The 16,846-nt window shown below is 36.7% G+C and overlaps 1 protein-coding gene across 1 annotated transcript in view; it reads left to right on the top strand.

Annotated features, from left to right (window-relative positions):
* Positions 1 to 636: 636 nt before the first annotated feature.
* VPS13D (vacuolar protein sorting 13 homolog D (S. cerevisiae)) overlaps positions 637 to 16,846 on the top strand; it is a 109,183-nt gene continuing 92,973 nt past the window's right edge. The window contains exons 1-18 of the mRNA XM_009325291.1: positions 637 to 671; positions 2,353 to 2,523; positions 3,438 to 3,515; positions 3,754 to 3,944; positions 4,255 to 4,335; positions 5,663 to 5,779; positions 6,004 to 6,108; positions 6,447 to 6,617; positions 7,602 to 7,702; positions 8,324 to 8,492; positions 9,905 to 9,997; positions 10,724 to 10,934; positions 11,508 to 11,687; positions 12,125 to 12,255; positions 13,026 to 13,098; positions 13,612 to 13,782; positions 14,980 to 15,110; positions 16,026 to 16,158. Coding sequence (XP_009323566.1) covers positions 2,427 to 2,523; positions 3,438 to 3,515; positions 3,754 to 3,944; positions 4,255 to 4,335; positions 5,663 to 5,779; positions 6,004 to 6,108; positions 6,447 to 6,617; positions 7,602 to 7,702; positions 8,324 to 8,492; positions 9,905 to 9,997; positions 10,724 to 10,934; positions 11,508 to 11,687; positions 12,125 to 12,255; positions 13,026 to 13,098; positions 13,612 to 13,782; positions 14,980 to 15,110; positions 16,026 to 16,158 — 2,233 coding nt within the window. The 5' untranslated portion in view covers positions 637 to 671; positions 2,353 to 2,426. The remainder of the gene's footprint in view (positions 672 to 2,352; positions 2,524 to 3,437; positions 3,516 to 3,753; positions 3,945 to 4,254; positions 4,336 to 5,662; positions 5,780 to 6,003; positions 6,109 to 6,446; positions 6,618 to 7,601; positions 7,703 to 8,323; positions 8,493 to 9,904; positions 9,998 to 10,723; positions 10,935 to 11,507; positions 11,688 to 12,124; positions 12,256 to 13,025; positions 13,099 to 13,611; positions 13,783 to 14,979; positions 15,111 to 16,025; positions 16,159 to 16,846) is intronic.

Raw genomic sequence — 16,846 nt, forward strand, 5'->3', positions numbered from 1 at the left:
GCCTCCGCCCTCAGCCCCGTGGCCGGGCCTCGAGGGTGCCCCTCAGGCGCCCTCCCCGCGTGGCGCAGGCCGTTTGCCCACGACCTCTCTGTGGCTTCTTCGGGGCTCTCACCGGCCGCCTCCGGCAAGGTGACCTTTTGCTTCGACTCCGACAGGCGTTGGCGTGCCAACAGGTCTTCTCTCTTGCGTGTCTTCTCCTCCCCACGATGTGTTCGCTTGTGTGGAGAGAGAGAAGGGAGAACGTCCTGAAGGCTCCTCCCCGCCCTTTTTTGGCGCTGACTGAAATGCCCCCCTACTCCTTTGCACTGACAGGCAACATCATCCCAGCTCGCATCCCTCCTTGCCCGCAGCCTTTGGGCTGCCCCAGGCCTCGCTCCTGCAGGACCCATCTCGTCCTCCCTGTTGGAAAAAGTACATCTTTTTCCAGAAAAAGTGAGCCAGCTTTGAGTGAGGTCCTCGTGTGGACTTTGATTCTCATCCTGATAAGCACTTACTGTTCCTTTTTTACCACGTATGTTAAGAAAATAAAAACACGGTCATAGAAAATAGGTGTTTTCTTTTTCTTTTCCAGTGGCACAGCAGTGGACTAGAAAGTTACAAATGTAGAAGCCTCAAAACATTTGAAAGATTCCTAAATGGCTATTTATGTTCCACAAATTTAGGTTAAGGAGGTGATTTACTTTATTTACAGTTCTTATGATGACTTCAGGCATGGAATTGTTCCTGTACCGGAGGTTTTCAGGCACTGGGATGCTAACCTGTTCTGTGCTTCTGAATGTTTCTTCAAGATCTTTCCTCTGATTTGGCTCCTAACACCTGTAGCTTTCTTTTTTTATTTACTTATTTTGTTAAGGGTAACATGACAAAGATTACTGTATTTGCTTTTGTTTGAACTTCAGCATTCTTGTCAATTTTATTAGAATAAAAACCTGTAATGTAAGGTGGTGGCCCCATGTGTCCAAATGCTTGGTCTTTATTATGTGGAATACTACTATTGTTTTTGAAAAATGTTGAGAAATTTTATAAAGTTAATGTGTTTAAAACACGTTAAAACATGATAAACACTTCACGTGTTTAACGTGAAGATACACTTTATTCAAATGTAACTTCCCTGTGTTATTTATGATGTTTGTGTTTCATTCTGCATGACAGCATAGTTTCACTTTTCAGCCTTTAGAGAAAGCTTTTCATTATTTGCTGAACTCTGGATATTTTATGTAACTGTATTCGTTAAATATTTTCACTGTCTTTTTTATAAAGAAATAAAGGCTGAAATGGGGGTGCCTAAAATCAAGCAAACCTCGTTATGGGAAACCCCTGAATCTTAATATAAAATTTAAAATGTAACTCTTGAAGTTGTAATTTTCTTCTATTGTCAGACGTCAATAAATCTGACATACCTTGCTTTTTTGCTCTGTAGCGCTCAATTTTACGTATACTGGTTTAGGGAGGTACGTGGGGTTGGGAGACTTTTCTAAACACAGAACTGATACGTTTACTGCATTCTAACCACAAGATAAGGCCTGCATGCTTTTTTCCTTACTCTAATAACATGCTTGATCCTGCTCTTGCAGAAGCTAATAGTAGTTTTGCAATTCGTGGGTTAAAAACTTGAACGGGGACTTAGGGGTTTTAATGGTCTGATTACCACATAAGTTGAAACAGAAATGGTTGGAGTATGAAGGGAAATGTTTACATGTATGACCAGTGTTGCTTTTCTAGTGTAGCTTTTTTTTCCCTCCTTGATGCAGTAATCTATGCTATCACTTTGAAAACCTGTTGAGTAACTGTTGATGAGCTATTTATGGGACTTGTATCTGATTATTTCCCACATACACGCTCTTCCAAAAAAAGGGGTTTGGGTAGGATGAGTTGTTTCACAGATATCATATAAGAATTCTACAAAAATACAGTCGAAGGCTCTGGGCTGTTGCTTTAGACCAGGCTTCCAGAACCAGAATGCTGGCAACTTGAAGAAAATACTGGCAGCAGAAGTTGAGGAGGCCAGTGTAAAACTGCTTCAGATCAGTGTGGAATTTCAGTCTTCCCTTTTCTGGAAGAAGATTGCAGATTGGCCTTCTTGATTATTGCAACAAAATGTGGTGTTTTAATTAGAAAAACAATGGAAAGAGGAACTTAATTTGCAAATGGGAGTGGTCTGTAATCATCAAAGCTCTATATGAAACTCTGATTTGAGACTTAAAGGGCATAGCATAAAGCATTTTTTTAAGGTAGAAATCGAACAGTGTTTTTACTGCTTTTTAGATTGATTACAGTAAGAATTACAGTGATAGCAGTATGTCAGAGAGTGTATATTTCAGATGATCATTTTCTTCATGTTTTTTGTTTCAGAGTGAGGCTGTAATTATGGAACAGAAATCCAGAAAATGACAGAAAAACGTTAGTTGCCCTCTTCTAGGACAGTCATGTTGGAAGGATTGGTAGCCTGGGTCCTCAACACCTATTTGGGCAAATATGTCAATAACCTGAACACTGACCAACTTTCGGTCGCTCTTCTAAAGGGTGAGGCTTTGTGGCATTTTCTGTAGTGTTTTCATACCGCGATTTAAAAGAAAGAAGTGTTATGTTTTTGTAATAACTGGAAGGTGGAATAGAAACAATCACTTAATATTGTATTCAACATTTATATAAACCCTTTTAATACAGAGTTTTGTGCTAGCACTTTACAATGAATAGTAAATTCTCTTGTGTTCCTATCTTTGTTGCTTTTTATCAACACCGTTAAACTAATTTATATGAAACTTTCAAAAGTATGCTTAGCATATCTTACCAGCATCTTCGTATAATATTTGAGTGTAATTTTTCTTCATACTGTTCAATAACTTGCCTGTTGAGGGTCTGTGGCAGGAAGTATTCTGTAGCCTTTACTTCTTAGGTTTAAGTGCTAGTAGTTACTCCCCTGTAATTAAGACTTCTGGTTTATGTCATGTTACATCATGTTATGTTCACGAGTCTTGTACTTTTACAGAGTCCTCAAATTAATGTTTTCTAATTTACCTTTTGCTGCTATTATCTGCTATTTTTGGAGAGAATATTTTATTACACTTCAAAGCTTTTCTGTGCGTGCTTTTTGTAATATTGAGAAAATACTTGAAGTGATACTTTTGAAAAGACAGAGTAGAAGCTTTCTCCTTGGTTACAATAAAGTTCAGATCTAAAACCTTGTAGAAGATTGCTTCTAGATGACCTCATCAAATAGTTTGAGCACATGGCATTGGAAAATTAACAAGTATGTTAAATAACCATCGCAATTGTAACACAACTTGAAGTGGTAGGTTGTCTGTTCTCATGAAATCCGATTTGATTTTTTTTTTCTTTAAAACATGATGCTAGTCATTTTAGTCTTAAAAGTTCAAGCTGGCATTCTTTAACATAATTTTGTTTAACAGACTTGTCTTTTTTTCTGCTTTGTATAGGTGCTGTTGAATTGGAAAACTTGCCACTAAAGAAAGATGCCTTGAAGGAACTGGAATTACCATTTGAAGTAAAGGCAGGTTTGTATTTTGCTTGTGTGTGCAGGACAAATATTTATAAACAGGAAGTATTGCATATTTTAGAAGAACCTTTACCTATGAGTCAGAAGCTTGAACAAATGAGGTAACCTGGTTTTCAGGTAATCCAGTTCTATTTTAGCTTGTTTGCTTCTTATACTACTTTTTCTTTCAGGTTTTCCAAGGGTGATAAAGCATGTTTACACAGGAATCTGATAGCATCTGTGTTTTGTATATCTAGGTTTCATTGGCAAAATAACACTACAGATACCTTTTTATCGCCCACATGTGGATCCATGGGTGATATCTGTCTCAAAACTGCATTTAATTGGTGCCCCAGAAAAAAAGGAAGATTTTGATGAGGAAAGGGAGAAGTTGCAAGAAAGAGAACACAAGAAAGCCCTTCTTCTAGCACTTGAAGAAAAATGGAAAGTGAGTCACACTTGTCTTTCATGGTGAAGAAACCACTATGGTAGATGGATTGCATTTAAGTCTCCTAACAAGTAGGAGAACAAATGCATACGAAACTAAGTTAGTATTTGATTCATACATGCTAACGTAGTGCAATTTCTGCCCCACCCCACAAATTCATGTCACGTGTCCCACATATGTTGGAGATACTGAAATCGTTGGGGTTTTTTTCTTTCTCCCTGTTCACAGGAGTTTCAGTATAACAAGGTATATTATTGCCTGACCAGTTGTTACAGTGGCGGTTAATGCTTATCCCTATTTTCTCTTCTAGAAAGAACGACAACAGAAAGGGGAATCTTACTGGTACTCAGTTACTGCATCTGTAGTCACAAGAATTGTAGAAAACATTGAAGTAAGCCTTTGCATTGTAGAGCTTTTCCCACTTGTTAAGAATTACCTGTGCCCACTGTGCTTCACATTGTGTAGTCCACAGGAAAGAAATACATAAATCAAAGGTAGATGTTTGGCAGAGGACAGTCCCTTTTCAGACTGAGCCTTCATAACTTCAGTCCTAAACTAGTCCTGATGGGGACTTCTGGAAAGGAAAAACCTCCATCCTGCTTTTACCAAGGGGAAAACATCAACTTTTTTGGTTTGCAACAGTAGGCGGATAATGAAATTGCATTAAATCTGATGGGTTTTGCTCACATTTTAATTCTTTTAAGTTATAAACCCACCAAAATATCGAATTGTTTATGAAGCAGAAAAGCGTTATTTGTTTTGATAAAAAGATGATTTGTAAAGAAACAGATCTCAGGGTTTCTGTTGATCTATGATTTTGATTATTTGACTGCGTGTTGTCTCTCAAGTTCTTTAATTATTCTTTTTCTACTATTAATAAAAATCTGCCATGTGTCTCCTAAGTATCAAAATGACTCAACAGTATGGCTGTTACGCTCTGTTGCTTTTTCTCTTTGGAAGTCCTAATGTAGTTAATGACATTTTAGCCACAGTTACATCACTAATCATTTGTGTTTAAGAACCAGAAGCTTTATACATATTACTTGCTAAGGTTTGTCTGCTCGCCTCCATGGAAGGACTATCCCTTTTCCTTATGTGCAGATAGACTGACTATATTATTTGTTGCATTTCAACTCACTAGAGGCAATTTAGCAGCAAGATACCTCAGACTACTTGCTTTTCCTGATATGTTTGAGAAGAATGTATTTGGTGCAGGAGCTCAAGGCGAGAGTATCTACACTTTTCTCAGTCCTGGACTCTATATTCTCTGAGAAACCACAGTAACTCGGTGCTCTCAAAGGTTTTACCAATATAAAATTAGTTTGGGTCACCTTGTATTGTTATTAGTTTGCAGTTCTGGCCCGTGCTGATTCTAGTATATAAAACAAATTTGAGTCTTTGGTTGGCAATTACACATTTGCCTTTAAAATAAAGAATAATAGTAGGATGGCAAAATAAAGTACGCTGTCTTGTGAAAGTGGCTAGTTGTTTTGGGGGAGAAGGGCAGGGACTAGTGGTATCTGAGGAGAAGATAGAACCAGAGAGTACAAAACCGGAAGTGAGGAGTAGGATTTTTATGACATCTAAATAACTGCCAGAAATTTGTTGGAGAATTGCAGAAATTAAATACTAAATTGCTTCAGTGTTAATGAATAGTACTGCTGTCCACTCTAATGATGTGAATAGTTGTCTCCAGTAATGTTTTTTTTTCTGTCTAGTTAAAAATTCAGGATGTCCATTTGAGGTTTGAAGATGGTGTCAATAATCCTTTGCAGCCATTTGCGTTTGGCATATGCATCAAAAATGTATCAATGCAAAATGCGGTATTTGAACCAGTAAGTATAACTTTTTGTACAAGAACTCATGGCAGCTAAGATGTGATGCTGTATTTTATGGGTGTTAGTAAATATTTAGTAAAAAGTGTGGCGTTCTAATAATCTTCTGGTTATTGTAATAAATTGATTCTGGGCATTTCGTATTGTTTATTGAGTATGTAGAACTAAAAACTGCGTGGCATGTGGTGTGTGATCTTGACTTTATTCCACTTTTTCTACTTCAGGTAGAGAAGCTGATGCGGAAAAAACAACTGGATGTTGCCGACTTCAGTGTTTATTGGGATACCAACTGCACTTTATTGGGTGACCTGCCTCCTGGTCAGCTACAGGTACAAGAGAGAGATATTGCATATGAAAGAGGTCGTTGTTGTTGTTGTTATATTGTTGTTTCTATATTGCAGACCTAATTGACTTAGAATTTATTGGATCTGGTGCTTTTAGGAGCAACAGAAGTTTATGGTTTCATACTATAATGATAGCATACATGTACAACCCACAAAGGCTGTGCTGTGAAATACCTTGTTTTACCTTTGAAGAGAACGTGTTTAAGAGGTTTTTTTCATGGGCTGGCATGCTAATAAAGTTTAGCGTAGTATATGAAACCAATGCATCCTAATAAGTGTTGTACACTCATTTCTTATAGAATGAATTTGCTTGTAACCCACAGGAAGCGATGGATAAAAGTATGGAAAGTCGTGATCATAATTACATCATGGAACCTGTATGCACTTCTGCTCTTCTTAAACGAAATTGTTCTAAGGAGCCTTTAAGATCACGCCAGACTCCGCGGCTTGAGTGTGACATTCAGCTTGAGACTATACCCTTGAAGCTTTCACAGGTAAATGCCAACCATCTTCATTTAGCTCTCGATATCTGAAACAGGGACTGTTGAGAAGCAGGGTAAATGAGGCCATCATGAAGTCTGTGCTGTTAACTATGTTAGGCTGCGTTGGGTGTCAAAACTAGTTAGTCTTCAAGGTTGCTTGGGTATCTGTGTGCTGTATTGCGCACTGCTTTATGGTCAGTTTCTAAGAAAATGACTGATTAAAGAAGATACTCCTTTATGTTTTGGTTATCATTTTGTCTACAAATTCAAATTGGTAGTTTGACATAAGAGTGTATTATTTCCTTCCCACGTGCTGCAACTGTTGTTTGTATGTCAGTGCTTCTGAAGATTCTGCTGGTAAAATGCCATCCTGAATTATCTATCTCTAAGGAAACAGTTGCAGATTCAAACAGTGAAATACGTCTTAAGGGTCATAAAACTGTGGTAGTGTTTGTAACAGCTTAAATACCAATTATTGTAGCATAAAATTAATACTTTCTTAGATTTAGTTTTAGAGGCAACTGGAAGTGATATACTAAAGAAGCTGCTTGTTTTAAAACCAAGGATGCCAAATTATTTAATTATTTTACTGCAACTGATTATTGCAAAAAAATTACGTTCTTGTTTGTTTATAGTAGTAATAGGAGGGCTGCATATGGGGTTTTTTTTAGTCTATGGAATGTACAATAGCGGCCTATGTTAGGTTGATAATCTGACATGGAAGGAGATCTCATTCTGTGTGTTTGTAAATAAGGAAGCCTGTAAATTGAATGTCACACATTAACTACTAGCTACTGGGAGAAGGTATGTGACACTAGAGAACCACATTATGAATTATGATTAACATTAATCTTAATTCTGAAGCCATATGCAGGCCATTGAGGCAGATAAACTAAGCCTGTGGTTGGTTTTTTGTTTGTTTTGTTTTTTCCTCCCCTTTGCTTTGGAAAGCACTCCAATATTGCCTAATTGATCTGTGTATTGTTTTACTAAAAGATGCAGTATCAGCAGATCATGGGATTTTTAAAGGAACTGGCTAGAAAGGAACGACAGCTTAAATTCAGGAAGTGGAGACCAAAGGTTACAGTAACAGGGAAGTAAGTATTTCTACGTGTGCGGTGTTGTTAATATGATATTAAAAACTATACTAGGGAGACTAGAACGAAAACAAATATAAAAAGGTAGAGAATAATCATATATTAGAGTTTCAGTTTTCATGTTTTGCTCCCCTACTCATAAATCAGTTTTAAATATTCATATGTAATTCAAGCTTAAAATAAAATTATTCATACCTGAGGTTTTAAATCCTTCTTTCATAGCTTCCAAGAACTGAAATTAAGTTGGAGGTTCTACCCCCATGTGGTCACTGTGGTGTTCTGGAATTTTCTTTGTGGAAAGAGCTCCTACTAAGTTTCTTCTATTGATATGTAAGAAAGATGGTATCAGTTCAGACCAGAGGTCTGTGTAACTCAACGTTTTGTTGTCTATGCCTGATACATAACAGCTATACTAAATCCCACTAAAGTGGTGGGGACTTTGCAGCACTGTTCTACACAACTTGTAGAACTAGCCCATGTATGCTGTCTCTAATACTGATGCTTTTTCTGACCAGTTATCCTCTGTTTTTTCACTGAACCTCTCCTGGACCTTTCACCAGTTTGACATGCATTTGTTTTTTCTTGAAATCTTGGTAATACAGTAATTTAAAAATGTTTCAGCTGCCGAGAATGGTGGATCTTTGCTTTGAATGCTAATCTTTCGGAGATCAGGGAGCAGAGACAACGTTCTACCTGGGAGTTCGCATTGCATCGGGCCCAAGATGCAGTATCTTACACTGACATGTATTATAGCAAGTTGAAGGGGGAACCACTGTCTACTGCAGAGCAGGTATTTAGATTTGAGTTTTCTACAGTGTTGATTAACCGTCTAATATTTGATTTGTTTCATCTTCTCAAATTTAAAATCTATTCTAGTTTAGAAACATCTTTAGTTTTACTGCAGGCCATTTTCACTGAACAGATTGTCTTTTGACCACAACTGAGTTTTTAATGCTTGAAACCTGGGCTTGTGGGAGGTGTGTGTGTGGCAGGGTTCTTGTGTTTTTGTTTTGCCATGCAAAAAGCTGTCTTTTTTTGAGCTGTAACTGGTTTTCACCAAAAATAGCATTAACTCTCATTGAATGCTCTTGTCAGTCTGTGACATGCTTTCCTAACTTGTGTTCTCTATAGACTCAAAAAGTATTTAAATATCAGAAGTGTGTCAGGTCACCCATATGGTTGGGTAGATGATGTGGGAAAAATTGTGGCTAGTTGACAGTGTGTTTGGGGGTGCTTGGTTGTTTTTGTTTTTTTGTTTTTGTTTTTCCACAGTTGATTTTAGGATGAATAATTTAGAGGGAAAGTGCCCCTAATAATGAACCTGTGTCCTACTTCAGAAATAAAAAACCCTGTGAACTATAATTGGCTGCTTTTTATCTTTAGTGTATTGGGACTTTTTTATTAAATCAGTTCAGGGCCCCACGTACCTCACCTGTCTTAATTACAGGTGCGATTCTATTGATACCTTAAGTTGTATGTAATCCTTACTTGTGTTATTTAGGCATGAACTGTAGGAGTAGGTCAGTGTACTGGAAATTTTATAGTACCTGTCAAAGTGGGAGACTTTTACTTTCCTATAGCTTGTATTGTCTTCAGCAGAGCTGTGAAATGTAACAAGGGCAATGCCGCTGAACTAGAAAAATATCTTTTGCTTTCTTGTTCCATGATACATTTTTTAGACCTGGGTGAATCATAAGCTTCCACAAACAACAACTTAATCAGTACAAAGAAGACAACATGTCTAAGTAACTGAATATGAATACTACATTGTCCTAATTTATGCAGTTCATTTCTTCTACCTTCTTTACTCAAGACAGAAGCTTTTTTTGTTCCTGGCTAAGCTAGGCATTCTGTTAAATCAGGTTATTTTCCATGGCTTAAATTTTGTGCTGCAAACCTTGCTTCTGATGCATGATAGGAGGATAGAGTTGGGCAAGGAATTTTTACCATGAAAAGTGTTTAAATAATGTATTTTACAATGCAAATAAACTTTATTTGTAGTATGGGGGAATGTCAGTGTTACGGTTGCCTACATGACTTCTGCTTGTTTTCATGTGCTTACGCACTTGGATACTATCATTAATGCCATGTTTGTTTTTTCTGTGAATCTCTAACTTACTCAGTGCAGAGATGTTTGACATGTTTGTGAACAAGATGCTATATTCTTTTAGTGCAGTTACTTTACCTTTTTTGTCTTTTCAGGCAGAAATGCATCGTATTGAGGATGAGCAAACTTACGAGGAGTTGAAGACACTATATGAGATAGTTCATGATAAATTTCATGACCTAGCTGAGGTAAGGAACATTCTGCATACAGGGTAATAATCGGAATTTTTAAGTGACTTATTCTGAGGTATTTTGTTCTGTTCTGCTGGGGAGTATTAGCATGTATTTGCTTTGATTTAGAAGTGTGGCATTAATGCTAAAATAGCAAACAATGCTCAGTTCCTGCAGTTTTTACTGTTGTGTCACTTGCACGGTGAAATCTTTTGTCTAGTCATATGATGATCTTCCTCAATAGTATCCTTGCCAGAATTCCTAGGGTAAGTACTCTTCATCTTAAAAACAGAGGGTGGAAATAAGGGCCTATCATGAGTATTTTCCCAGAATAAATATATGGCCGAGGTGAACCTCATGTAAATGTTTCTGAGCACACTTCATAAAATGTGGACTAATCTCTGTAACAATACAATGTCGTCTCTCTTTCAAAAACAGTTGCTAAAATTTAAAGCTGTGTCAAATGACTTCTTATTTGGTTTATTGTTTCTAGACTAAGATTTAAATAATGCCATATGGCTTCATAGATGAATATGCAGCAGTTAACTGATGATATGTTTGTTATTTCTTAGCTGCTGCTCTCCTAATAGGCTAAGTATTGATTGAAAATATCACTGCTGGTATACTGAAGAGTACTGAGTAAATAGGAGATGGAATTGTATTTTTATTGTGATGTTTCTGTACCCTTGTGATATTCTTCCGCTTATCAGCAGTAATGTGTATGTCTTCAATATTCAAACATAGAGTGTTAAAGAGCCGTTGCCTGAGTCTCCTGGAGGTTCCCCTACAGCAGAATCTGCACATGGCAGTAGCACTGGAATGCTGCAGTATCTTCAGTCTTGGTTTCCTGGTTGGGGAGGTTGGTATGGATATGCTCAGCAAACATGCGAAGGTGAACCTTTTGAAGGACTGCTGCCGGACCCAAAGGAACAGTGGAATCCAGAAGACATACTAGGTACGTAAATACAGGGTTTTCTGTTTCTTTTTAAGGCTGTTAATGCTACCATAGTTAGATACCTGGTAAAGGTGAACAGAAACAACTCTTTGGTTGTGTACTGTTAAAAGATTACATGTGTCAATTGATGAACCTAGGCAGCAGAGCCTGTCTAAAGCTTAATAACCTGTTAAAAAATGTCGGTAGCTGGTGCATCTGCTTATTTCTAAAGCGATATATGGGATACATTTGCTTCCATTATTATAGATATTTATGGCAAAGAGCTTTGGGACTTCTTCTGTTCAGGTGGGTGGGGGTCATGTAGCGTGCTGTGACTGGGTATAGCATTAACAGTACTGGGTTGTTGGGGTCTTTGTAAATTTACGTTTACATTACCTTAATTGAAATAGAAGAGAATATTTAGTTTTGTTAAGGAAGAAGGCATATCTGCTTTATTTTTTGTTTCTATTTTTCTTCCCTAGAGCTGGGGAAATCTTTATTTTTAAATTCAGAGAAACTTTTTTGTTCTTCAGTAGCCTTCCAGGAACTTAACTTATTTAATGCATTGTTTTGTGGTTGTTTTTTTTTAATTAGGTGCAGATGAATTTTTTGATCCTGCTGCAGATGCTTCTAGCATGAATACCTTTACAAAGAGAGATCATGTTTTTGCTAAATTAAATCTACAGTTGCAGGGTGGCTCTTTCACTCTGTTGCATAAGGAGAAGAAGGTGGTGCATGCTGAAGAGACTGCTTTTATGCAGCTGGAGTTTTCAGGTATTAAGTCAATTTCTGTTCTTTCTCAAAAAAGACCAGAGCTTTGTCCGCCTTCAGACTTTCCTTTGGTGTTTTTTTTTTAATTCTTTAAATTACTGTACTGAAAGTTCAAAATGAAAATATGAAAACAGCTTGCGGAAATCGATGTATCACGTGAAAATAAGTTTCTCTCTTCAGATGTGTGAGTGATTTCAACACAGAAATCTAATTTTAGACATTGTTATGTGTGAAGGGAAGACAACTATAGAAATACATGCTTCACAATCATTGTAATGTATTCCAAATTTCCATGTTTAGGTTTTTTTAGTAGAAATAAATATGTGTAAGCACTTCTAAAAGACTTGTTTGTTAGATGAAATTTGTTCTCTGTAAAATTTAAATAAAACCTATGCTGTGTACTAAAAGAAATAGAAGCATTTTATGCATTTATATTCTAGGTGTAAAGATCTTGGCAGAATCCCTTCCTCGCAGAAATTCTTCCCTTCTCAAAGTTCAGCTTGGTGGTCTTTTTCTGAGGGATTTGGCAACTGAAGGGACCATATTTCCTGTTCTTGTTTTCCCAAATCCTGTAGGTGAAAAAAACTCTTTAAGTTACTATGTAGGATGCATAAGTGTGTATGAAAATAGTTATATTCCAAAACTCCACACATGTTTTTCTTGGTTTGTGTCTTAGCCCCGAAAGAGAACACAAAAGTCTTGAAGAAAAATTTCCACTTGTTGAACTTACTTTTCCCCTCCCTTTCCAAAGATCATTTGTAGAACTCTTCCTTGTTTGCTCTGTATGCTTGTAACTTTAACGTTACGGTCATATGTGTTGGGAAGAAGATAATTTGTTGAGCAAGATTTGATTTTTGGAACGATCAGCATTGCTGCTTAATCAGTGATCGTTCTTTTTCATAAAGCTCTTTGGTCCAAGTAAGGTTTTATTTCACCTGGATACTGTTGCACTAAAAGCGGAAATACAGAACTTTTCTTTTTCTTCCTAATGAATTGCTGAAAAGATTTCAAATATCTCTTCTGAGCAAACAACACTTGAATCTAATTCCATGAGAATTTCCTATGTATTTTGTACTTTGTAATTTGTAGAGAACTGACTGAAACTTGCACTTCAGACTTCAGTCTGTCTGCTACATGAGTAGATAGCGTTAGCTTCTTAGTCATACTTCCTTCTCTTGTTTGACTACATCAGGGGAAAAAATGCATATAATAATCTCAGATTATACATACAATTCACTTAGAAAATGACCATAAGACTAATACAGAAAAGACTTTTATGCTCATATCAGGTGGCTTGGTTGATTTTATCTAAACATTCTTTTTCTTTTAAATTCTTATCAGCAAAAAGAGGTTGCCTGCATGTCTTCCTTTGGACTCCAAAGTTTGTCCTCAGAAATGACTAATCAGAACACTGGTAAAGATTTCATTTTGTTTGATGATAACAAGTATATGAGATAATTCCTACAAACAAGAAATTTCAAAACTGAGTGCCTAGAGTTTGAATTCATACAAGTGCTTTTTGCAAATAGTAAAGATAAAATCATAGAAGCTTTGTTCAGACATAAGGGCGCGTGCAAGTTGGCTTTAAAGAAAGTGAGTAAGAAAAAATGTATTTCAAGACAAGTGGAGTTGCACTTGCTCGTTGTCTTGGTTTAAAAAAAGAAGAAAAGTTGTTAGGAGTTCAACATTAGGATCCCAGTTCTGAAAATGTTTTTGTATATACAAACATGTTGAATTCTGTTGATTGTAGAAGTTGATCATATTACTTGCTTTTCTGTTACTGAAGAATTTTCAGACAGGTACTACTTTCCTAGTAGTACCAATTAAAAATTAGTTACTAAATTCTTTGGGGGTTGTTTTTTGCTTTTGTCCATTTGTTTGTTTGGGTTTTTTTACAACTGCTTTTTGTAACTCATTTTTTATTCAGTTGCAGATCCTGATGCCCCAGTGTTTGAGATGCTTTATGAAAGAAATCCAATCCACAGCAATTTTGAGAGGCGCCTGGAAGTCAGTACCAGACCTCTAAATATTATTTACAATCCACAAGCCATTAAGAAAGTAGCTGACTTCTTCTACAAGGGAAGGGTTCATACCTCAGGTTAACCTTTAATTTGTTTTTTTGGTGGGGTTGGGGTTTTTTTTGGTGGTATTGTATCTTTTCTTATCTTTGATTTTTATTTATTTTCATTCTTAGAAATATAAAGCACTGATCAAAGAATCTCCACCTTAAATTCAAATTAAGCAATGCTCTGAGTCTTCTCTGGATGATTTTTTTTGTTTGTTTGTTTTTTGTTTAATTGAATAAGGGATTTCGCTTGGGCAGACTCCTGAAACTTCTGCTTTAATATTGCAAGTTGCTGCTATACCACATGGTGGATGTTCATGCTGCCTAAATTAAAATGTATAAATAAGGAGGCCTGTTTCTGTAATCTCTCCTGGAAATTGATGGAGAACAGCAGTTTTTTTGAGAGGACAGTTAAAAGCAGAATATTTTCTATAGTAACAATACAGGGGAAATTGTGTTCTAATTCCTGTTGTATCTCTTCTGTTGGTTAAATTAAGTCTGACCTTTGTTACAGCTGCTTGAGGTACCTTGTTTTTTAAATGTTGAACATACTGCTTCCCTAAGCTTCTAAGGACAGCAATATTTAGGAACCTAGTACCTGAGCCTGTAACATTATAAAGTGACTGCCTTTGCAGTTTTAGTTGTTAAAGTTCAGTTTCTGAGGAGGTGAGAGGTGAGAAAAAGGAACATTAAAATGTTCTTAAAGTACCAGTTCTTTTTCTGTTGATTTTGGCAAATACCAGAAGATTTAAGTTACCTAGCAAAAAGGTGTGGGTGATACTTACCTTTTCTCACAAGATGAGAATATTCCGTAAGCATTAGAGGCAAAGTTTAAAACAAACAAGCAAAACAAACAAAAAAAGACTGCCTACACATTCCACAAACTTCTTAACGTTTAGTCAGAATTTCGCTGTTGCCATGCTTATCACCCTTTCTGTCCCCCTGAAATTTAGTATCTCAGGTTGAAGGTCTGTGAAATAAAGACCAGAAAAAGGTTTGGGAAGTGTTTTTTTGGTGGGATTTTTTTGTGCTTAGATGCTTCCTTTTTTCTGTGAAGCAGCCTGTTGTGTAGGTACAGCCAGTGGCTTTCAGCTGCTGTGTTTTCCTGTCCTATATTTTACTGCTAAAATTTAAAATAGATCTTTTCTTTTTCCCCCCCTTTTTTTTTTTTACTGATTCAATAACAGATTAACAAAATTATACCTAGTCGGTTTTGTATCTCTTGTCCAGGTTTTGGATATCAATCTGAGTTAGAGGCAAGAGTGGCTGAAGCTGCCAGAAGACAGTACAACAAGCTGAAAATGCAGACAAAAGCTGAAATCAGGCAAACTATTGATCGTTTACTAGTAGGAGATTTCATTGTAAGTTTTTGCCCAAAAAATGTTTATGTAGGCTTCTTTGCGATATGTTTTAGGACTTAAAGCTCTAAAGAGTGGATTTTTTTGTTGTTCGTTTGTGTGGTGTTCTTTTTAAGAAAGTGAGAGTTTTACATGTGGTATTGTAGTATTCCTTTTGCTGTCAAACAATCCATTTTTGTGTTGCAGACCTGTTGTGTTTAATGGCAGAATAGTATTTTTCTGTTCTTGACCCCGTTATTGTGATGACTTCATGGCAACGTGTTGGCTCCAGTGTGCATTGGAGCTCTGTTACGTCAGACTTACTAAATTTGTGTGTAACTTACTTAAAGATTATTTTCTAAATTAAAAAATTGTTCCACCTTTATTTGTTTTTTGCTCATTCTTCAGTTTTCAAGTAATACTAGTATATGTATCAGTATCATTAATCCCTAGCTTTGGAGTTAGCTATATTGATGCAAGATAGTTGTTTTATATTGTTCTCAGTGAAATTAAAAAATACTTGTTGTGAAAAAGTAATAGTTTGATGTTGGATAAAACAGTCTAGCGCATGTTGTATTCATGGATAGCCTTGACAAGGATTTATCTGGTCCAGTGTCATGTAAAAGGTAGCTGCCTTCGCTTAGCTATGCAGGTAGGTTCACTCTCCTCAGCTTAGACATGGGAAGTCCCTCTGGAGAGGGATTCGTTGCATCTATCTTAGCATGGGATGTTTCACCTACTGAAAATGTCTCTTCATTGACTGTAATGGGAGTCTGTGGTTTAACAAGCTACCCAACTTTAGTATGGCTGAAGGTTGTGATGGTTAGCTCTTCAGTTGAAAAAGTGGCTAACTAGATTGATTTGTTCGACACGGCTTTTTTTGTATGTGATGGGAAGCTATTTCTTGTGGGCTATTATTTCTTTCTTCTTAACTTTCAGGAAAACAGCAAAAGCTGGACGGTGTGCCTTGATATTTCTGCCCCTCAGGTGATCTTTCCTGATGATTTCAAATTTGTGGATCCAGTGTTAGTTGTTGTAGATCTGGGAAGAATATTACTTACCAATTCTCAAGGTATGATCTAGAATTATTGCAGCTTTCCTTTTCTTTCCACCTTCTCCCAGAAGTCTTTTGTCTGTGTAGAAAGTAGGGATGTCTTAAGGTTATTTCCCCTATATATGCATAGAGTTTCACATAATAATGCTGCTATTATCAATACATTTTTAATTAAGATTGATATAAAGTTTTTAAAATAATGGGGGGGTGTGTGCACAGTTTTTTTTGGTTTTGTTGGGGGTTTGGGGTTGTTTTGGGATTAACTTTTAAATTAAAGGCTGCCCTGTGATATCTTGCATCTCTTGAAGGCTATGAACAGGTGTGAAGCTGGTGTGTCAGGCACTTTACCATAGATACGATTTTGGCTTAGAATGGTGTAAGATGTAGCTGTCGAATGATTTTTTGGGACAGTGCTCCCAGTGAAAGTATGCTTTGAATAAGCCCTCCAATTTTGGAGTCACATGGATCTCTGCTCTTAGCACACATGTCTAGAGCTAGCCGAAGAAAAGTGAAAGGAAAATTGGTGTCCTTCGTTATTATCAAAAGTTAAGATCATTGCTTCTTAAACAAATCATTGCTTCTTTCCTGTTCCACTTTGAAAACAATGCAGGAAAATTAAAAAGAAAGTACAGTGGAACTTGTAAATAAAATTAGACCTACTTAAAATCTAGCTGAACTGTATGGTGTGTGAGGAGACGTTAAAAAA

The sequence above is a fragment of the Pygoscelis adeliae genome, unplaced genomic scaffold (genome assembly GCF_000699105.1).
Source record: "Pygoscelis adeliae isolate BGI_AS28 unplaced genomic scaffold, ASM69910v1 Scaffold36, whole genome shotgun sequence".
NCBI classification, from domain to species: domain Eukaryota; kingdom Metazoa; phylum Chordata; class Aves; order Sphenisciformes; family Spheniscidae; genus Pygoscelis; species Pygoscelis adeliae.